This window comes from Aptenodytes forsteri, unplaced genomic scaffold, assembly GCF_000699145.1.
Source record: "Aptenodytes forsteri isolate BGI_AS27 unplaced genomic scaffold, ASM69914v1 Scaffold141, whole genome shotgun sequence".
Taxonomy (NCBI): Eukaryota; Metazoa; Chordata; class Aves; order Sphenisciformes; family Spheniscidae; genus Aptenodytes; species Aptenodytes forsteri.
In genome coordinates, this window is record NW_008794416.1 from 596,747 (window position 1) to 614,679 (window position 17,933).

Here is a 17,933-nt window from a genome sequence, read left to right on the forward strand (position 1 = left end):
GCGCCTCTTCTGGGGCTTTTCCCTACTTCTGGTGGGCTCTGCGGCTCGGAGCCCCCTCGGGAGTGAGCTTGAGCTATTAAGTGATTCCTAGAGCTGAATCTCACGAAAAAGCAGAGGAAGGGGGGAAGTTGCTTTCAGGGTATGCCTCAAAGTGAAAGGGTTCCGCTCCTCTGGGTACGCTTTATAGGCAAAATATAACTCACATCTGGGATGGTAAAATGCCTAATAAGTTTATGTGACACATAGGAACAGCTAGAATTATGCGATATCACTGCAAAGCACAGAGGTATGAATGCACGTTAGCAGCGTGTCCCTCAGGGTGAAGGTCAGTGTGGAAGCACGTGCGAATGCCAGTTGCGCTAACGCTTTAGTGTTAGATTGCTTCGTGAGGGAAAAAAAAAAAGTATTTTCATGTAACCTTTAATTTATGTTAAAAGCAGTAAAATGTGAGCAGTTGTGAGAAAGATGTGGAGCTGTGTCCTGTGACTCTGAACTGAGCACAGAGCAGCTGCGTTGCGGTATGCAGCAGAAGCAAGTTCATGTGGATGTGCCTTCTACAGCTGGGGTTACATGAGCGTGCTGTCTGCAGCTCTGTAGAGACTGGGCGTCTGGAACTAAACAGTTCTGATTTCCCTGCATCCCAACGCAGGGTCTTCTGCTTGTGTAAAAACTACTCAGGTCTAAAATATTTTTAAAAAAGGTACTGCTTTCAGCTAGATCCTGGCTCTAAAACATAAAGTGTCTTTTCTGATTTATGTTCAGGATTTTCTTTCTAAGATGCAGTAATTTGTAAAAACTACTTTAAAGCCATGATATCCCCCAAAACAATTACAAATTTTATGTAATATGATTTTCTGTGTATAACTTATTGTCTCTTGAAATTAGGACTTTAAGAGAAGCATCAAATACGAGTTTTATGATAATAATTTGGAGTTAGTAACGGCGCAACATCTTCAGTTACTTTTCCCCTCTAACATTTTAATTATTTCTGACCTGTAGTACAGAATTTAATTAATCTACTTTTGCTATATTAATGTGACTACCACAAATTGAAAACTCTGATTGGTTTATAGATGCTCTTCTAGTAATACAGCTCTTGGGAAGACTGTGGAAAATTCAGAAGGTATGATGTCTTAATTACTGGTTTCTTGCATATGTTGTTTTAATCTCCAAACAACATAGCGTGTCAGGAGATAAAGACGACATGAATGCCCTCTTTCCCCTTCTTGGATTTTCTTTCCCCCCATCTTCATTGTGCAGAGATTTCCTGACTTAACTTGATTACCCGCACCACCAACCAGCCCTGTGCTCCAAGAGCATGAACCGAGTTGTCCAGTTCCATGAGCTATCCAGTTGCTCTTTGAAATGGAATAAACTATGAAATAAAAATAAGGAGTTTTCCACCTTAATCTGGACAGTTTCCTTCACATTCTTGCTGCTTCTCTGTACCCCTTACCGTATTTCTGCTACAAGTTTTGTGAGAAAAGTACTCTGGGATGCCTGGAGCTGTGCTGCACATGGGAGCAAGTTCCTGCCAGTCAGTAACAGCTCATGGAAGCATCAACACAGAGGCAGTGGGAAAAGTGCCTCTGCAGACCCTGGCTCTGGGAGTTGTAATCAGAAGGTCCCACGTGCTCCTCTGTGAATGAATTTGCTAAGATGCTTTACTGACAACTTCTAGCTTCTTCTTTGGGTATTGTCCTTTTTCTTTTTTCCCCTCTGGGAAAGCTGGGCAGATCTGTGGGGTAGAAGGAACTGAGCGGTTGGTGTCAGGCTATCGGAGGAGGAACTTGAGAGGGCACTTCGCTGCAGTATTCAGGCAGGCTGAACTGAAGCCAAATGGGCAGAGACGGCAAACTTCAAACTGGGGGACTAAGTAGGAAAGCAAGGGACTGGGAAAGGTTGAGGCCCAAGCTAGACGATATGGGATAAGGATTGAAGAAGCTTGAATGGGTAAATGGGTACAATCTCTTTGACGTTTGTTTACCATAGGATCCTGATCCTGTCTTGACACAAGACACTTAAGGTCCCCGCCAGCCTTTTCTATTACCATTGCACTAAATTGTGGCCTACTGTGGTTTTAAAATCTTTGCTTTAGTACTTCCAGCTGGATCAGCTTAAATGATTGATTTTCACGTGGTCAGGATTTTCTTTGGGCATCTGTTTGTTTCTAGTAACAATTTTAATATTGTTTCTCATAGTTACTCAAGAAGAAATTGTGCTCCCACGAAGGAAAATCTGGTGAGTGTTTACTGCTGGAATATCTGTATCAACCTGGAAGAAAATCATTGTTAGCTAAATGTAATCTGTCCACCAAAGCTGAAAAAGAAAATTCAAGTTGTTGTATTCCTGGATTTAGTGTCCCACTAGTGGCTTTCCTGCTGACTGGGAGCTCTGGGAATATTCTTGACTCTTACTCTCTGTGCAGAGTATGTACGCTCTGTTCCTGACCTTTCTTTTAAAAACAGTTATAAGGACTGCATTTTTAAGCGTAGTTCTGTTTCTTTGTAAAAGACCACATTCACTTGAAATCTGCAAAATCAAGTTAATTTGGCTGTCTGCATGCAGGTGTGTTTCAGCAAAATAAACTTGGCCATTGATAGCTGGCTGAATAAATCCTGTTTAGAAATTATGCAGCTGAACAAAAGCTATTTTGTTGGAAGCACTTAAGATGAAATTGCATGACTGTACAGCAAAAACTAAGTTTATAACCAAATGGTGTCTGCATGTAAACCTAAAATAAGACCACCTTCACCTAAATACTTGCAGTGGCTTTTCTTTGTTTGCTTGAAACACAACCGAAGTCTTAAGGATCCACAGGCTCAGGAGTCCTGAGAAATCTAGTTTTGTTTTGTTTGGGGTTTTTTTTTCCTCCCAGGACTTGTCTTGCAGAGGGACTCATGTATCCATCCCTCAGAGGTGGGGTAGTCTTAACGGGCTCCGAGAGGAGCATTCCAGGGAATTCTTTCTGTATCCCTTCCCTATGTTCTTTCTTTGATAGTGTATAATAAGGGCAGGAGTGGTAGTAGGAAACACATGCTTTTCTGGTTTTCCTCAAAGTCTTTTCTTTTTCCTGTGGTTGTTCCAGAACTGAGACTGGTTTTGCAGTTGAATTTTTCCCTCCCTTTGCGAACAGTGGTATTTTCTAAGTGCAGCAAACCCACTATTTCCTAGAACTGAAAATCCTTACGGGCCAGGATCATCCTATGCTTCTCCTGCATATGATGTAATGCATAACACTCAAAGTCTGCAACTGAGTATTAATCAAAGCTCCTTTATGTTTAGGGATAAGCTAGCGGTTCTTCAAACGTTGGCTTCTACCGTGAACAGGGTAAGTAGTTCTGTTGATCGTGGACATAGGTTGAGTTGTCCATCTCACGCATTAACCTTGCATTCTGCAGGCTCTTACTTCTACTTTAGCCGTAAATGAAAGATGGGGCTTTTACATCTGTTTTTTACGGGGTTTTCACTTTTGCTCAACACGTTTTGCTGTGTCCTTAAAGCCTCATTCTAGTGCTAAGAGAGACCTGCAACTACCAGCGAAAGCTGTAATATTTTGGTAAGGCTTTTGCTAACATCAGAAACAAGTTCCTTTACCAGTTCAGCTTCCCAATCCAGATTGCCTCTTCCCAATCTCGGTCCAGAAAGTAAGCCTTGCAAAGAGCAATCAGTGTCTGCTCTTGCTAGGCAACAACTGTAAATGCTGTGATGCCATTCTTTAATCCTGTCTGTCCTAGTTATGGAAATTGAACCTGATCCTGCAAGTTCCCTCAGCTCCCATGACACTGTTATAGTTGGGGTCCTTCTTGCTTTGCAGGGCGCTCCTTGCTTGTCATGTTATAGTAAGGACCCTTTTGTTGTCGCTATGTTAGCCTGCATGTGTGTGTATAATGGAAAAGCTTTTTTAAGTATTTCCAAACAGGCTAAACCTTTTGAACAAGAGGAGCTTTTGTAAAACGGGCATCAGGTGGTGGTTACGATGGAACCGTTCATTGTGCCTTAAATTCCATGAGGCAGTGTGACATGCCTACAGTGTGCCTGTGTACGTAACTATAAACGTTTCAATCCTGGGTTCTCCTTTCTACAGGATCCTACTGCTGCTCATTATATGTTCCAGGATGACCCTTTCCTTATGCCAAGAAATGCAGCCAATTCTGTAAGTCTTTCCTTTCAAATCCTTGATAGCTTCCCCCCTCCCCTCCTTCATCTAGGCTATGAAAACTCTATCTAATTGGAGCCTAGTTTCAATTACAGAAGAAAATTGAAGTATCAGACTTCTTTCAGAATTTTCTTCTCTGTGTATTTCTGAACGCATAATGACTGTAGCATTTCTCTGGACAAATCCACTCTGGACACACAAAGTTATCTCTTCTTCCTGTCCCTGTAGGGACCTTCCAGCTGACACAACTCTGTTAACATTCCTGCAAGTTAGTGGCTTACCTGCTGAGTTGTTCTGTTTCGCCATGTTCTTAGTCCATTAAATAACTCCCAACAGTAATTCTTTAGGTGAGGCTTTCAACCTGTTAAAACTGTGTTTATATACCTTGGATATAGACTGTGAATATGTGGTATTGCAAGTATTGAGATTTTGTGCTTACAGTTTAGTTAAATTTGAATTAAATGTATGAATTAAAACGCACAAGGTCACTTGTGTGTGTGTGTTACTACATAGACTACATGTAATCACTTAACTGTCCTGGCCAAGCCCCAGGAATTCTAGTTTTGTCACAGAGCAGCTATTTGGTAACTTCAGCTTATGGAAATAGTATTGAGATGATAATAGAAAGGAAGAAGGAATGGAGTTCCACCGATGTTATCTTTGCTTAAGATTAAAGAGCATGATGCTGAGGCAGAGAAAAGCAGAACTGGAAATGAGGGCAAGAAGGAACTGCTGTGTGTGATGTTAATTAGAGCATAGCGAGAGAGGACTGGGAGCTGAGACGTCACGGCAGATCAGTGATACGGTTACAAGAAAACTTCAGTTCTTCTGCATACCAGAGGTGAAGCCATTGGGAAGGCTGAAGGCAGCTGTTGAATGTGAAGAGTTTTAAAGAAAACAGCAAAGGAAGGTCTGACTTTAGAACTTGAAGAAAAGAGGTCAATGGGAATCAGGTGATGCTCTTGGAAATGACAGTCGGGGAGAGAAACATCCGAGTGCCGTAACTCTAAAAAGAGAGATGCTTTTGAGCTTGAGGTAGTAGTGCAGCATTTCAGATATCTGGTACAGAATTTTGTCACTTGACTAAGTAACAGAAAAGTAAATTGCAGTCTCATTTAGAGAATAGACATTCTTATATTGGCATAAATACCAGAATATTTATCTGGAATGTTGTCTTGTGCCTGTGTTTTTACTAAGAGTTGAAAAGGAAGCGTGAGTTTAATTTGATTCCATCAGGACGCTCAGTGTTACGGAAAATGTTTTTCTCACTCTCAGCCTTTTAATTGCGTGTTTCTTCATCTTGTTCTCTCTCATTCCTATGCAGCGTCTGTTTTCATTGTCGAAGGAGTCTGGGAGAAATGCTGCAAAATATATTATTAAGCAATTTCCTCAATATTTTGACAAGACTTTTGCAGAGCCCAACATACCAGTAAGCTTTTTGCTTTTCATTTTCATTGTATTTGTGCTTTGTCAGGTAGTGAAATCAACTGTCAGCCGGGTCCAAAACTAACATAAAAGGATCATTTTGTTAATTGTTTCATAGACAGCTGTGAAAGTAGTGCTGTATTTCCATTACATTTCTGAAGTGAACATTTTTCCTTAAGAATTCAATATCGTATCGGGTTCTTTAGATAAAAGTAAGACAAGAAATGTTGTTTAGATGTTGACTTCCTAGCATGAAAGCGGGAGATCAGGATGTGTTGTCTTTCATCACCAAAAGGACTGCTGCTGTTAGGCTGGGAGGGTCGGGAGATTATCAAAGTAGTGTGCTGGGTGAAGAGTAAGTATATTTGGTTAGTGTTTTAGCAACGGTTTAGAGGAGGTTTGAACTCGTGTCTAACTTGCACTCTTTGCTTTTAGTGCTTGATGCCTGAGACTCTTACACCTCAGATTGAAGGATTGAGTGAGGAAGCTCTAAAAGAGCGTATCCACCTCAGAAAGGTGAAGGATTCTGTGGATCTCTTCGATCAGCTCGTACAAGCAGGTATGTGGAAAATACTTTAGTAGCTGGCACAGGCTATGGAGACAATTTCATGACTGTGTTGCTGCCTTTCACAACTGGCTCTGGTCTGGTGAAGTGGTTCTCCAGAATTATTGGGCCATCCTTATCCACTGCTTGTCTGACGTGTCGCTCTGGTGATACAGAGAACAGATGGTTTCCTGATGAAGAAGGAGATGATACGGTGTTGAGGGTTTTTTCTTCTCTTCCAAAGTGGAACAATTTGTGATGCAGCAGAGCAAGGCCTGTTACAGGCAGATGCTATGTGATTGAGTGATACCATTCTGTCCGCAAAGGCCCTCGTGCAATAACATATTGCTTGGTATAAGCTACGTCTGTGCCGAGTGCTTTGCTGCTGTGTTGGACTGGTATAGCATACCATCTGAGTGCCCCTTGTGTGGACCTGCCCTCAATGAATGAGTCTTTCTCAGTTCCTCCTTAATTTGGACCTTATCTCTGTCATGGGTGAATGAGGAGGAAGCAATAAAAAACTGTAACCACCACAGCATCTGAAGGAGGAAAACTTAATGGGAAGGTGAGACCTTCTCATATCCGCTACAAGATGGAAAGGAGATGGTTCCATCAAATAGCTCTTTTCTTTTGTTGGTTTTAAATCTGTTTCATAGAAAGTGAAACACACAAAATGATCTTCACGGCAGGGTTTATCCTAGGAGTAGTTATGAAAAGCACTAGAAATTTCAGATGTTGTGTTGGGCTTGTGCTGCTTCACAGTTTTGGCTGTCAGCTGCCACTTCCCTCTCCCACTTCATCAGGAAAACTACCATTTCAGTGGCTTCAACAGAAAAACAGATAATCTAGTTCAGTGTTAAAATTGTCTCCTGCTATGAATGGGTTCATGGAAGTATTAGCATCACACCCAGGTTTTATAGACTTGTTAGAGAACACCTTTATGTCAAAAGAGAACTGGGTGTACCTGGGTGTTCGAAAGCTTTCTGTTACGGCTGTAGGATGGCGCGTTCTTTACTTCCTCTGCAACTGTTGTACATCCTCATTTTCCACAGGTACCCCTGTATCTCTGGAGACCACAAACAGCCTTTTAGATTTGTTATGCTTCTATGGAGATGGAGAATCTACTCCGGAAAAAGAGGATTTGGAAGAACCAGGGGTACAAAGAACCTGTTGATCTCTCTTTCTTTCTTTCATACGTAGTGGGAGTGTATCAAGGTGATGTCAAGATTTTTGTACTGTGACGATCTGCCTGGGAGATGGTGTGAGGTGGTCAGATGCAGTCAACATTCCCTAGAGATACGGCAGTTGCAACAATCCTGTGTCTAACCTACCAGCAAAAGTAGTTTCTGTAAAGCTGAACTTAGCACCTGGAACCCTGTCTTGGCTTAGTTCTGCTGAACTGCCTTTAAATAACTGTTTCTCACTGACAGCCTTGTTTTTATAGTTGCCTGCAAAGAACTCTAGTACCTCTAGTGTAAAATCAGCTAGTTAATTTTCCTCCAGTCTGAACCATAATAACTAGATTTCAATGAAGTTGAGGGCTCCTTGTGTGACCTCAGAGTATCAGGTCACAGGGTACAGTAGTAGATGTGTTGCACAATACCTGTCCCTGGGAAGACTGTTGAGGGAGAAAGGGTTTTGCAGAGTATGTGCTATAGTCTAATGATTCCCATCAACTCCACAAATACATATAATTTGCCTTGTTAGTATGTTTAGTAACATGAACAGTACCCTTAATCTAGTTATTGCTTCCTGAACATTATAATAGAAATTATTTTAATGTAACCCACTAAAAAACACCTTTGGTAGAATATAAATTGCTGCTGAACTTCTGTGTTGTTACCAAATCACATCACTTGATGTTTAATCATAACTTTGAACTCTGAGAAACTTATTTCTGCAAAAATCTCTCCAGGTGAACGCTTCAGAGCAGGAGGCTCCAAAGAGAGAATTCCAAAGAGGTTCACAGCCATCTGGCTCTAGATGGAGGTACAGAAAATGTTGCCGATACTCCTGTGTTGGAATGTGCATAGTGGGTTGTGCACATGCATTGTTGTTATAAAACAGACTTAAAGACTTTTTAGCAGCCCATACTTGCAGGTGTTATTTGTTAAATACATCTGTGTTTGCTGATCTTTTAAAGTGTTGTTGAAAATCTAGTAAGTGGTTGTAGAATAGCTCCAAGTGTCACAAGTAATATATTTGAATGTCAGCCCTTGGGAGTACAGCCCGTTATTTTGTTCTGCATGTTGAATCCTTTTCCTAAAAGTATCTTTTATTGAGTAACATTCAGCTTGTTTGTTGATTCTAGGGAGAATAACAATGCTGAAAGGATATTTAAGATAATGCCAGAGAGGAATGCACACTCCTATTGCACAATGATCCGTGGGATGGTGAAGGTAAAGTTACCCTTCAGTGCCGGGAGGACTTTTTTCAGCTTGTGAAATCTCACACAGTCATAGAGATTGTTTATTTTCCTTGGTTTTTTGTTTTTTGCAGCATGGGGCTTCTGCTAAAGCTTATGACATGTACATAGGCTTGCTGAATGAAAGACACAAGGGTAAGTGTCTCCTGGTTTTGACTTGTGGTCTTTTAAGTAGCAGCAGTTGGTTGATACGTGAATATCTGTTTCATGGCAGTGATGATTGGCGCAGGGGTACGGACCTCAGCTAGATCATGGGAGCTGAATGCAAACTGTTTATTTCAGTGCAGCTGGCATGTGGCCGGCTCACTGGAAACAAGTTTGCATGAGACTTCGCCAAAAACTGAGCCATGTTAGAAGAAACTGGTTTCTATAGGATATAATTGTCAGTTAAAATGAATTATCTTACATTTTCCAGCTGATGTGCACACCTTCAACGCACTGATTACAGCAGTCCCATATCTAAAGGAGAGGTTCTTAGAAAGATGGGAATTAGCCAAGGTAAGGAGGTAGAGCAAAAGAGGTGGGGAAGGGGTAAGAGTGTAGGGGCGGGGTCTGTTTTATCAGTAGAATTTTGCAGTTGTTAGAAGACTCAAAACAAGAGCTTTGTAAGAAGATACTAATATCTGCTGCAAAGGAAGTACACTAGTTTAAACATACAAACTTAACTATTGAGGAGTGGAAGATGTACAAAATCCAACCTTGCCCTTGCAGAACGGTTTGCCTTGTGAGAACATACCTGATCCAAGAACTGCCCAGACAGAAGGAAAGTAATTGGGAGATTATGCTGGGAGATGAAAACAAACAAACAATTTTAGATAAAAACTCTTCTCTGATTTGTGATTCATGGTGGTGTGATGGAAATGGAATTTTGAGGGGTAACGTTAGAGGCTCCAGTTTTAATGACATAACATCAGTAAGGACAATTAGTACGTAAATTTAAAAATTTCCTTGATGTTCTAGACACAATTCTCCAAGACCTAATCTGATGTAATTTTGTAGTCTTGGTTTTTGGTCAAATTAATTAAAAAATTAGATGGTACTCCCTAAATAAATGATCAGTTGAGGTAGAGTTGCTCACTTGAGAGGGGTGAGAAGGATTAGATTGAGGAAATGCATGTATACCTACCTGAAAGCTGAACTGTGATTCATAATGTGTGAAGCACTAAGGATTTGGGGATTTTGTTTAAGGTCTTCCTGAATCACATGGCTCAACAGGAAGTGCAACCAAATCTTCTAACTTTTAATGCTTTACTGAAGACTCTGAGAAGATGTGGTGGTGTAGGCAGAAACATGGCTTTATTGGTAATAAAGGAAATGGAAGCACTTGATATAGGTAAGAGAACCAGAATGGTTGTTATATTCCAGTGCCACCTCCAGAATAGTTAATTAAGAATTCAGCAGCAAACAACACAGTGATTCCTAGTTGCAGGGAAGAAGTCCAAGGCTTGCGGAAAAAAAGCATTTCTCACTGTGTTCTCAACTTCACTATTTCTTCCCTTTTGCAAGATAACTGAGAAATAACAATGTCTAAGTACTGAGCTGCAGCTATGGTTATTATATTCCAGTGCCACCTCCAGAATAGTTAATTAAGAATTCAGCAGCAAACAACACAGTGATTCCTAGTTGCAGGGAAGAAGTCCAAGGCTTGTGGAAAAAAAGCATTTCTCACTGTGTTCTCAACTTCACTATTTCTTCCCTTTTGCAAGATAACTGAGAAATAACAATGTCTAAGTACTGAGCTGCAGCTGCTCAGCAAGCCAGTGCCTCTGGATTTCAAAGTGAATTATCGTCTTCAGAGTCTTTGTTCAGTATTGATTACTAATTACAATGGAGTGGGTCCACTTAGCCCCTTAGGTCAAATAATGAAGGATTTTGATGCTGTAGTCTTTTAGGTTAGGAGCATGTTTATCATTATATTTTTACCTGTAGTTACCTGTAGCTACTCGAGGACAGTGGGGGAGTGTGTCCTGGCCCATGGGCTGTTTCTCAACTGGGTCCTTACTGTAGTACTGCTGTAGAAATAGCGAATAATATGAATATATATTTGCAGCAGTCAGCTGAGTCTGTTAGCTTCCCACAGGTCAAGGAGATTTACTTCACAAGCCACCCAAGCCAGTTCAGGTCTATGTATCTACATCTGCAGAAAAAAAGGGTTTGATCTAGATGATGTTTTTTGACGTCAAGTAAACACTGCAAAAACAGGGAATGTTGGCATAGCTTTGCCCTAGTGACATGCTTGCTGATACACCAAAGGTAGTTCATGAGCAGAATGGAAAACTAGTTATGAAATATTTTTGCTTTTAGTTTAGACCAGGGAAGCTTGGCTGTTCACCCCATAGCAATATGGTGCTTCATCTGGTGGTCCACTCTCGGGTATCGTCTCTCCCAGTTGTAACGTGAGGTCAGCATTAGGGTGGATAGGGAGAGAAATGATAGAGTAAATTTATGCATGCTGCCTGACTGGAAGGACTGGAGACTGTGAATTAGAGCTCGGGCATAAAGCTCAGCAAAGAATGTCGAAGTAACTTCAATGTTTTTGCTTTTCAGAGCCTAGCCTTGCAACGTATGATCATCTTCTCTTTATATTTTATAGAGGCGGTATGTGCAATATCAACTTGTCCATGAATGTGTCCTGTTTAACACCTGCTTTAAATGCTTTCCAAATGTGATGGGTGAAGGCAGTTGATTTATGGATTAAAAGACAACTTCTTATGTGTGCAATTCTAATGTTACCTGTGCAGTCTGATTCTACTTGGGTGAAGAAAAAGCTACAGAGGATCATAACTTCTCACAGGGTGGGAAGAGTCCTTGTGTTTTGAGAATGGGCAGAACTGGAAAGAAAGCCTCTTTCCTTTCCATTTGTGGCCACAAGTTGATAAAGCTAAAGCGCAAATGCTACTCAGTTTCTGTGGAGACTGGATCTGACTACAACGCATGTGATTTCATAGACTGTGCCACTCACAGGGAAGAAATTGCACAGGGATTCTGTTTTTCTGCAACAGTTCTGTGTGTTGGAGCTGTTTTGAAACATAGCTGTGTTGGAAGGCAGGAGACCAACTGTAGGAGATCCTTTAGCCAAAAACCTGTGGGCATGGGAAAAGAATAGACGCAGTAGTCATAACTGCAGTCCTTGTGTTATAACAAATGTGGAGGAACTGCTCTGGAGTCTCTCTGGGGTTTTTTTTGTTTATGAAATGCCTTACTTTTCCCAGTGCCACATTCTAACAGGCAGACTTGCAGGCCTGTTGGATTCCTTGCTAGAAAGTACTTGTATCTTTCCTCATCTGCCCTGTTGTGCTGTGGAAATCTGGCAATAGTAGGGCAAATTTTAGTGCAAATAAAATTGCAGCTGGTGTGGAGCACCACAAGTAGGGGTACAGGTAGGAGGCTCATGAAACTTGTTTGAAATGTGGCTTGTTTCCATTTCCATAGTATGTTTGCAGGCTGAGGCTTTTTACTAATGAAGTGCATAGTACAACTGAGATGTGATGTTGCTTGTTTGTTTGTCCCGTAGCTGATCTTTGTCCATCAGGCATCATCTCTGAGGTGCTAGGCGATGTTGGAAAGAGGAGCTTCACTCCCCAGGACCCTGATGATGGTATGGACTTCAATATATCTGACAATCTGCTTTGTTTAAGCTTGGGTGAAAAGGTACCTAGGGAATTTCAAGTAGTTCTACCCAGCTAGAAAGAATGGATGCAGCTTGCTTGTATCAGTCCCTTCTGGTACTTTTTGGAGAAAGAAGAACAAATTCCAGTGCCGGGAAGGTGTGCTATGCATTGGTGCACTGGCTTCTGTGTGGAAGTAGGAGCATACCCCATGTGAATGAACATTTGAGTCCCACACCATAAAAAAACCAGAAGGCTGTTCATAAGACTAGTTTAAGGAGGAACATCTGCTAGCAGCTTCATGAAATGATACACATCTGGTGAACAGCAGGTTTTTGTTGTACTATGGTTTGAGTTCCTATTCTAGTTCTTCCTAATCCTTTTCAGATAATTGTATGAAATAAAACTTCATGCAAAACTGAAGCTTGGGTCTGTAGAAGGGGTAGATTCTGAACATCCCATGTCTCGCTGTCTCTTTCTGCCATCTATCTGTACGCAACTTTGCCCTAGGATGTTCATAAGCCTTTCTGTACGTTTGAAAGTAGATGCAGCTTCAATCTGAAGACGAGCGTGGCACAGAGGGGTCTGTAGCTGTGCTGTGTACAATGTGGTGTTAACAAAGTGTCGGAAGTCACTCTTTAGCAGCTGACAGTCCTATATGTGATAGGGTGAAGAAGCTATTGCAGTGCATGCTTCAGGAAACCAGTGAGGAGTTCATATGTTTTTTGGCCATTTAAAGGACAAAGATTAGGAGATACTACATTGGAGTAGCATATTAGGTTATCCAACCAGCATTTTATTTTTTTTGTCCTTGGAAAGAAGCCTGGAAATAGAATGTTGTACAACTCTTTTGTTTGCTTCTGTCCCGCTATGTGTGTTGTACTGTTTCTTGCTCTGGCTCTAAGCTGTTGCCAGAAGTGTAGACAATGACTATACCCACTCTGCTCCTTCACACTCTCTATAGAAATACCACTGTTAGCAAAGGCAGGGATTATGGGCACGCAGACAGAGGCCTTGCCTGAATCATGGGAGTTGAATGAGCTTTTCTACACAGCGGTTGAGAGAGAGAGAGATTGCTCACATAAGACTAGATCAAAGCCACTTTGTCTAAGCAAGATGTGTATGTAAACGTTTTCTGCTCTTCTTCAACATGGGATCCTCCTTATGCCCTTTTGGGAATTGCTATTGCAGAATTCAGGTTGACACTTTGAACAAAGCTGAGGCTTGTTTTTCCTTAGGGTGCTGTTGTATGTGAACTGGCTCTTACCTTCAGAAGCCTCTGTGTTCCCTGCACGGCCTTTCCGTGGCCCAGAGGATTCTGTAGGCTGTAGCTGAAGTGTATACTAAACACCCAAACAACACAAAAATGTCTTTTCCGACTTAAAAGTATTTAGTCAATTTATTAAATCTTGCAAGGGGAAGGGGGATGTATTGTACCTAATGGTTTTAAGTAAATTGCCTTACAGTTCTTTCCACCATTTTGCTAACCATTGTTTCAGTCTCTGATGGCATCCAGTGCCCTTGTGTTTCCTTCAAAAACCCCTATCTAAAATTCTCACCACAAAAATGAAATGAGCTACTGAGCAGGATAGTTTATGTCCTCCTCCCGCTATGGCTTTCTTTGCCTCCCTCAGGCAGCATCAGTCTCCATGCTGCTTTGAAATGTCAGTTACAGAAACCAGATTCAAAGCCTAACGAAACTGGAAGGAGACATTTTCAGGGGGCAGTTGTATGTTGTGGGGTGTACTAAAGAGGTGGGTAACCTACCAGAGCACCTCTCTGTTGCATGTTTTCTCTTCCACTGGAGCAAATAGAGAAGATGGGTGATGTGGCTGCTTTTTTTTTGTAGCCTGCCTGTTAGACAAATAATGCTGTCTTGCAACAAACAAGAGAATGTAGCTTTTGTAAAACTGCCTGAAGTCAAACAGATCACCTGCTTAAATCTGTCTCCAAAAGCACAGCAGTATAGTTGCCTCCAGAACACTGGCTAGCAAAACTCATAACACACCAAAGTCTACATACAAAGTGAAGATCCCTGTTACATTGTCGAACTGAGCTACAAATTCAGCTTTCTAATTGAACACGTTTCGTCTGTCCTCTGGGAGGCTGGGTTAATATGCTGCTGTATGTCTTCTTGAAAGTTTGAAGCTAACAGACTCTATTTTTTCCCTTTCAGCCAACTTTTTTGCCACTGCTATGCAAGTGGTAAGTACCTCTTCCCTCAATCAGAATTCCTTTGAGCCCTCCAGCTGTTTCAGAATTGCCTGTGAGTTTTCCAACCTGTTATAGAAGGTTTAGCTCTCAATATGTTTCCCTTTTTCACCTGTGTTCATCACCTCCTGTAACTTTCCTCCATTATTCTGCAATTCTTTTCTTGATACCTCCTAAACTGGTAACTTGCATGCCTGTGATACGTGCATCTCTTGCTAGAGATGGCTGCATAAGCCCGTCTTCTGTGCCCTACCTCCTCCTCCTAGTGACACTGCAGCTGTCAGACGGTCTCCGTACCAGAAGGTGTCAGTTTAGGTTAGAAAGCTCTCGCCCACTGGGAGAGTCACACATTTGTCTCAACTAAACAAAATGCCTTGGCAGTCACTGCATCCTGTTAAAAATGTTTGCTGTCAGCTCATTACTCTTAATACATCCCTCTGAGACTCAGTTTCACAAAGGTATGAAGTGTTATATTTGGTAGCTTTAAAATCTAACTGGTTTATTGCAGTGCTGTGACCTTAAGGATATCAAGCTTGCCTATCGGTTAAATAAGGCAATGGAGAAGGGAGACAACTGGAAATTCTTGGACATGGATCGGTTAAATGCCTACTGGTGAGCGACGTGCAGCTTACATTCAGCATCTTGTGAATTGTCAATTTGAATACAAACTAGGATTTGAACATTGCACAGAAGGATGCTTTGTTGAACATCAGCTGGCTATTGTATGTGCAATTTGGGAATTAGGTCCCTCTTAAGAACAGTGATAGCTTAGGATTTATTTTTCGTTTGTGGCCTTGCCCGAACTGAAATAAAGTGTCTTGGAGCATCAGTTTAGCTTAATCCCCATCCAACAACTGTGCCAACCAGTTGTATTTTCTACAATCCTGTCGTCCACTTAGGATGGCAGCTTAGGAGGTAACACCAAAATAGTGTACAGGTCAGACCTAGCTCTCTGCATGGTGGTGTAGAGAGAGGTTGCAGTGCAGCAGATGTATTTAGGCACCAAACTCCTGTGTAGTTCCACCATTTGAAACTGTAATCGTGGCATCTGAAACACCTTTACCAATGTCATTAAGTGCTGCAGTCACTGAATGTAGTTAAGTACTTGGAGCATACTGATTTGAAGAAAAGCCTATTTAGGCATTGGAACTAGAGATACTCCAGTAAATTAATGAAAAATAATTATCTTCAAAATAAGATGCAGGTTCAGGGATGGGATGATTCATATGATTTTACCTTATTTAGCCTGTAAATAAATCAAGGGAAATTAATTTCTTGGTGTAGAGACTTTTTTCCTATTCAGTGCATTGGATCAAGGTCCCAGACTTTGTATTGCGAACTTGCACAAGTAACCAGGTTAATTTAGTTCACTTCTTAAAGTGGTTCTTAACCAGATGTTGCATTTGAGAGATTCAGACACCTCAAACCTGGTGTCAGGCAAGGAGATTGCGTTTTTTCGACATTTTAAAATGCAGTGGTCCATTTCTTCCTAATTCTGCCAGTTACCTAGTGTCAGCATTAAGTTCTCTGATAAAAAACACTACTGCTTTTTTAATTGTATGGAGTATTGTAATCATTCAGGCAAATTTCCCTTATCTGCAATACAAATCTGATCAGAACAGCATCACTTGCTGGTGCTTCTGTATGGTTTGGTTGATCTAATCATTACTGAATTAGAACATTTTTTCCCCTCCTGTAGGTCAAAATTCTTTTCATTGTTGTGTATGATGGAACAAATTGATGTTGTGTTGAAGTGGTACAAAGAAATGTCCTCTTCGGTAAGTGTGTACTAGGGTAAGCAAGCTTCAAAGCTTTAGTATGGAAAAACGGAACAGTTACAGTTTACTGAAGTGATTTTCTTCCTTCATCAGCTCTTCTATCCAACTCCTAAAAATATATTGGACCTTCTTCAAGCACTGGATGCAGCCAACCACTTGGAAGTGATCCCTTCAGTCTGGGAAGGTTAGTGATAGCCACATGGCTACGTAGGCAGTTTGTTTGATAAAAGTCAGGAGCAATGTGAAGTGGGAGGTAGTTGGGAAACTTCCCAGTGCTCAGAATAGCCATGATAAGGTGCTTTGGCATGAGGGACGTTATTCCTTAGTGCAGTGGTGGGGCTGTTGTATTAGAGAAAGGCAGAACCAATAGCACAGACTATTGGAGAGATGGCTGGGTCAGTTAAATGTCAGTGTCTTGCAAAACTGAATGCTTACCAGAGAGTAGTACCTTAACAGCCCAGGTTTAACTCATTTAAATTATTTGCCTGTTCTTTGTCCCTTAAGAAGAGGAGACAAGAATGCAGATACAGGCTTTGGCACACAGAAAATATCCTACTGTCACCCAACACTGAGGGGACAGACAGGTTCTCTTAGGGATCCTTGGCAGAATAATGACAGCACTAATTTGTAGTTCCAATTAAAGCTTTATTTTCTTAACAGGATTTTATGATTAGCGTAGCATAGAATTTATAATCAGAATAGCACAGGATTTCTATAAGCGGAATCAGTGTAGTACAATTTTATAAGTAGCGTAGCACAGAATTTTATAGCACCGTTTAGCTTATGGTTTCTAATCACCTGGACCCTCTGCAGATTGGGTCAAGTCTTAACACTTGGTTTGCTGTATCAATGTAAAAATCATAATCTAGCCTCGAAAAACATGTAAAAGAATATGAGTCACCACTCAATCCTCAGAGGAGGCAGACAACAGTGGAGGTGTCCCTGGCCACCAGGGGGTCATGGATCTCACTGTCCAGCAGCAGTACAGGCCCAAGTTCCCACTTAGGACTTGTACCTGCTTGATTTTATAGACAGTGCTCTGTGTGCTGTTGCCCTCCCTGTTCTGTGACAGGGTCATCACCACCACTGGGTTGGCCGGGTGCCTGAGACCTTGAAGGCCGTTAACAAGGGGAGTAGTCAGCCTGGTGCCCAGGAGTCTTGAGGCCAGCAGGGAAGGGAAGAAGAAATCTGTTTGGTTCATGTACTTGGTTCACAGGACCTTCAGGGTCTGATAATGAGGGGAAAGGGAACTAATATGTGACCTGCTCGGTCACAGAGAATGGCTGTTTGCCTTATAAAATGGCATTAGTTACGCTGACCATAGTACCAGGAGTTGGGAGCAGGGGGTACCGGTCACACCTACTAACTACTGCCTTTCTCTAAACAGATATGAAACAGCTGGGGTTTAATAGGAGACAAGACCTGTTGGAAGAGCTCTTGTCTTTGATGAGTAGGGAGCGGCACCCTGATGAGGTAAGGAAGCTGTTGTGGTTTAACCCTGGTAAACAGCTAAGCACCACACAGCCACTCGCTCACTCCTCCCCAGTGGGGTGGTGGAGAGAATCAGAAGGGTAAAAGTGCAAAAACTTGTGGGCTGAGATAAAGACAGTTTAGTGGGTAAAGCAAAAGTCACACATGCAAGCAAAGCAAAACGAGGAATTCATTCGCTTCTTCCCATGGGCAGGCAGGTGTTCAGCCATCGCCAGGACAGCAGGGCTCCATCACGCGTAACGGTTACTTGGGAAGACAAACGGCCATCACTCCGAACGTCCCCCCCTTCCTT

At 41.7% G+C, this 17,933-nt stretch overlaps 1 protein-coding gene across 1 annotated transcript in view; it reads left to right on the plus strand.

Moving 5' to 3' along the window:
- Positions 1 to 121: 121 nt before the first annotated feature.
- PTCD3 (pentatricopeptide repeat domain 3) overlaps positions 122 to 17,933 on the plus strand; it is a 22,899-nt gene continuing 5,087 nt past the window's right edge. The window contains exons 1-20 of the mRNA XM_009289405.2: positions 122 to 139; positions 1,074 to 1,123; positions 2,202 to 2,241; positions 3,286 to 3,331; positions 4,088 to 4,156; positions 5,484 to 5,588; positions 6,020 to 6,143; positions 7,181 to 7,284; positions 8,044 to 8,117; positions 8,440 to 8,527; positions 8,628 to 8,688; positions 8,969 to 9,051; positions 9,742 to 9,886; positions 11,101 to 11,151; positions 12,068 to 12,151; positions 14,338 to 14,366; positions 14,881 to 14,984; positions 16,072 to 16,150; positions 16,244 to 16,334; positions 17,538 to 17,623. Of these exons, the coding sequence (XP_009287680.2) occupies positions 4,109 to 4,156; positions 5,484 to 5,588; positions 6,020 to 6,143; positions 7,181 to 7,284; positions 8,044 to 8,117; positions 8,440 to 8,527; positions 8,628 to 8,688; positions 8,969 to 9,051; positions 9,742 to 9,886; positions 11,101 to 11,151; positions 12,068 to 12,151; positions 14,338 to 14,366; positions 14,881 to 14,984; positions 16,072 to 16,150; positions 16,244 to 16,334; positions 17,538 to 17,623 (1,356 nt within the window). The 5' untranslated portion in view covers positions 122 to 139; positions 1,074 to 1,123; positions 2,202 to 2,241; positions 3,286 to 3,331; positions 4,088 to 4,108. The remainder of the gene's footprint in view (positions 140 to 1,073; positions 1,124 to 2,201; positions 2,242 to 3,285; positions 3,332 to 4,087; positions 4,157 to 5,483; positions 5,589 to 6,019; positions 6,144 to 7,180; positions 7,285 to 8,043; positions 8,118 to 8,439; positions 8,528 to 8,627; positions 8,689 to 8,968; positions 9,052 to 9,741; positions 9,887 to 11,100; positions 11,152 to 12,067; positions 12,152 to 14,337; positions 14,367 to 14,880; positions 14,985 to 16,071; positions 16,151 to 16,243; positions 16,335 to 17,537; positions 17,624 to 17,933) is intronic.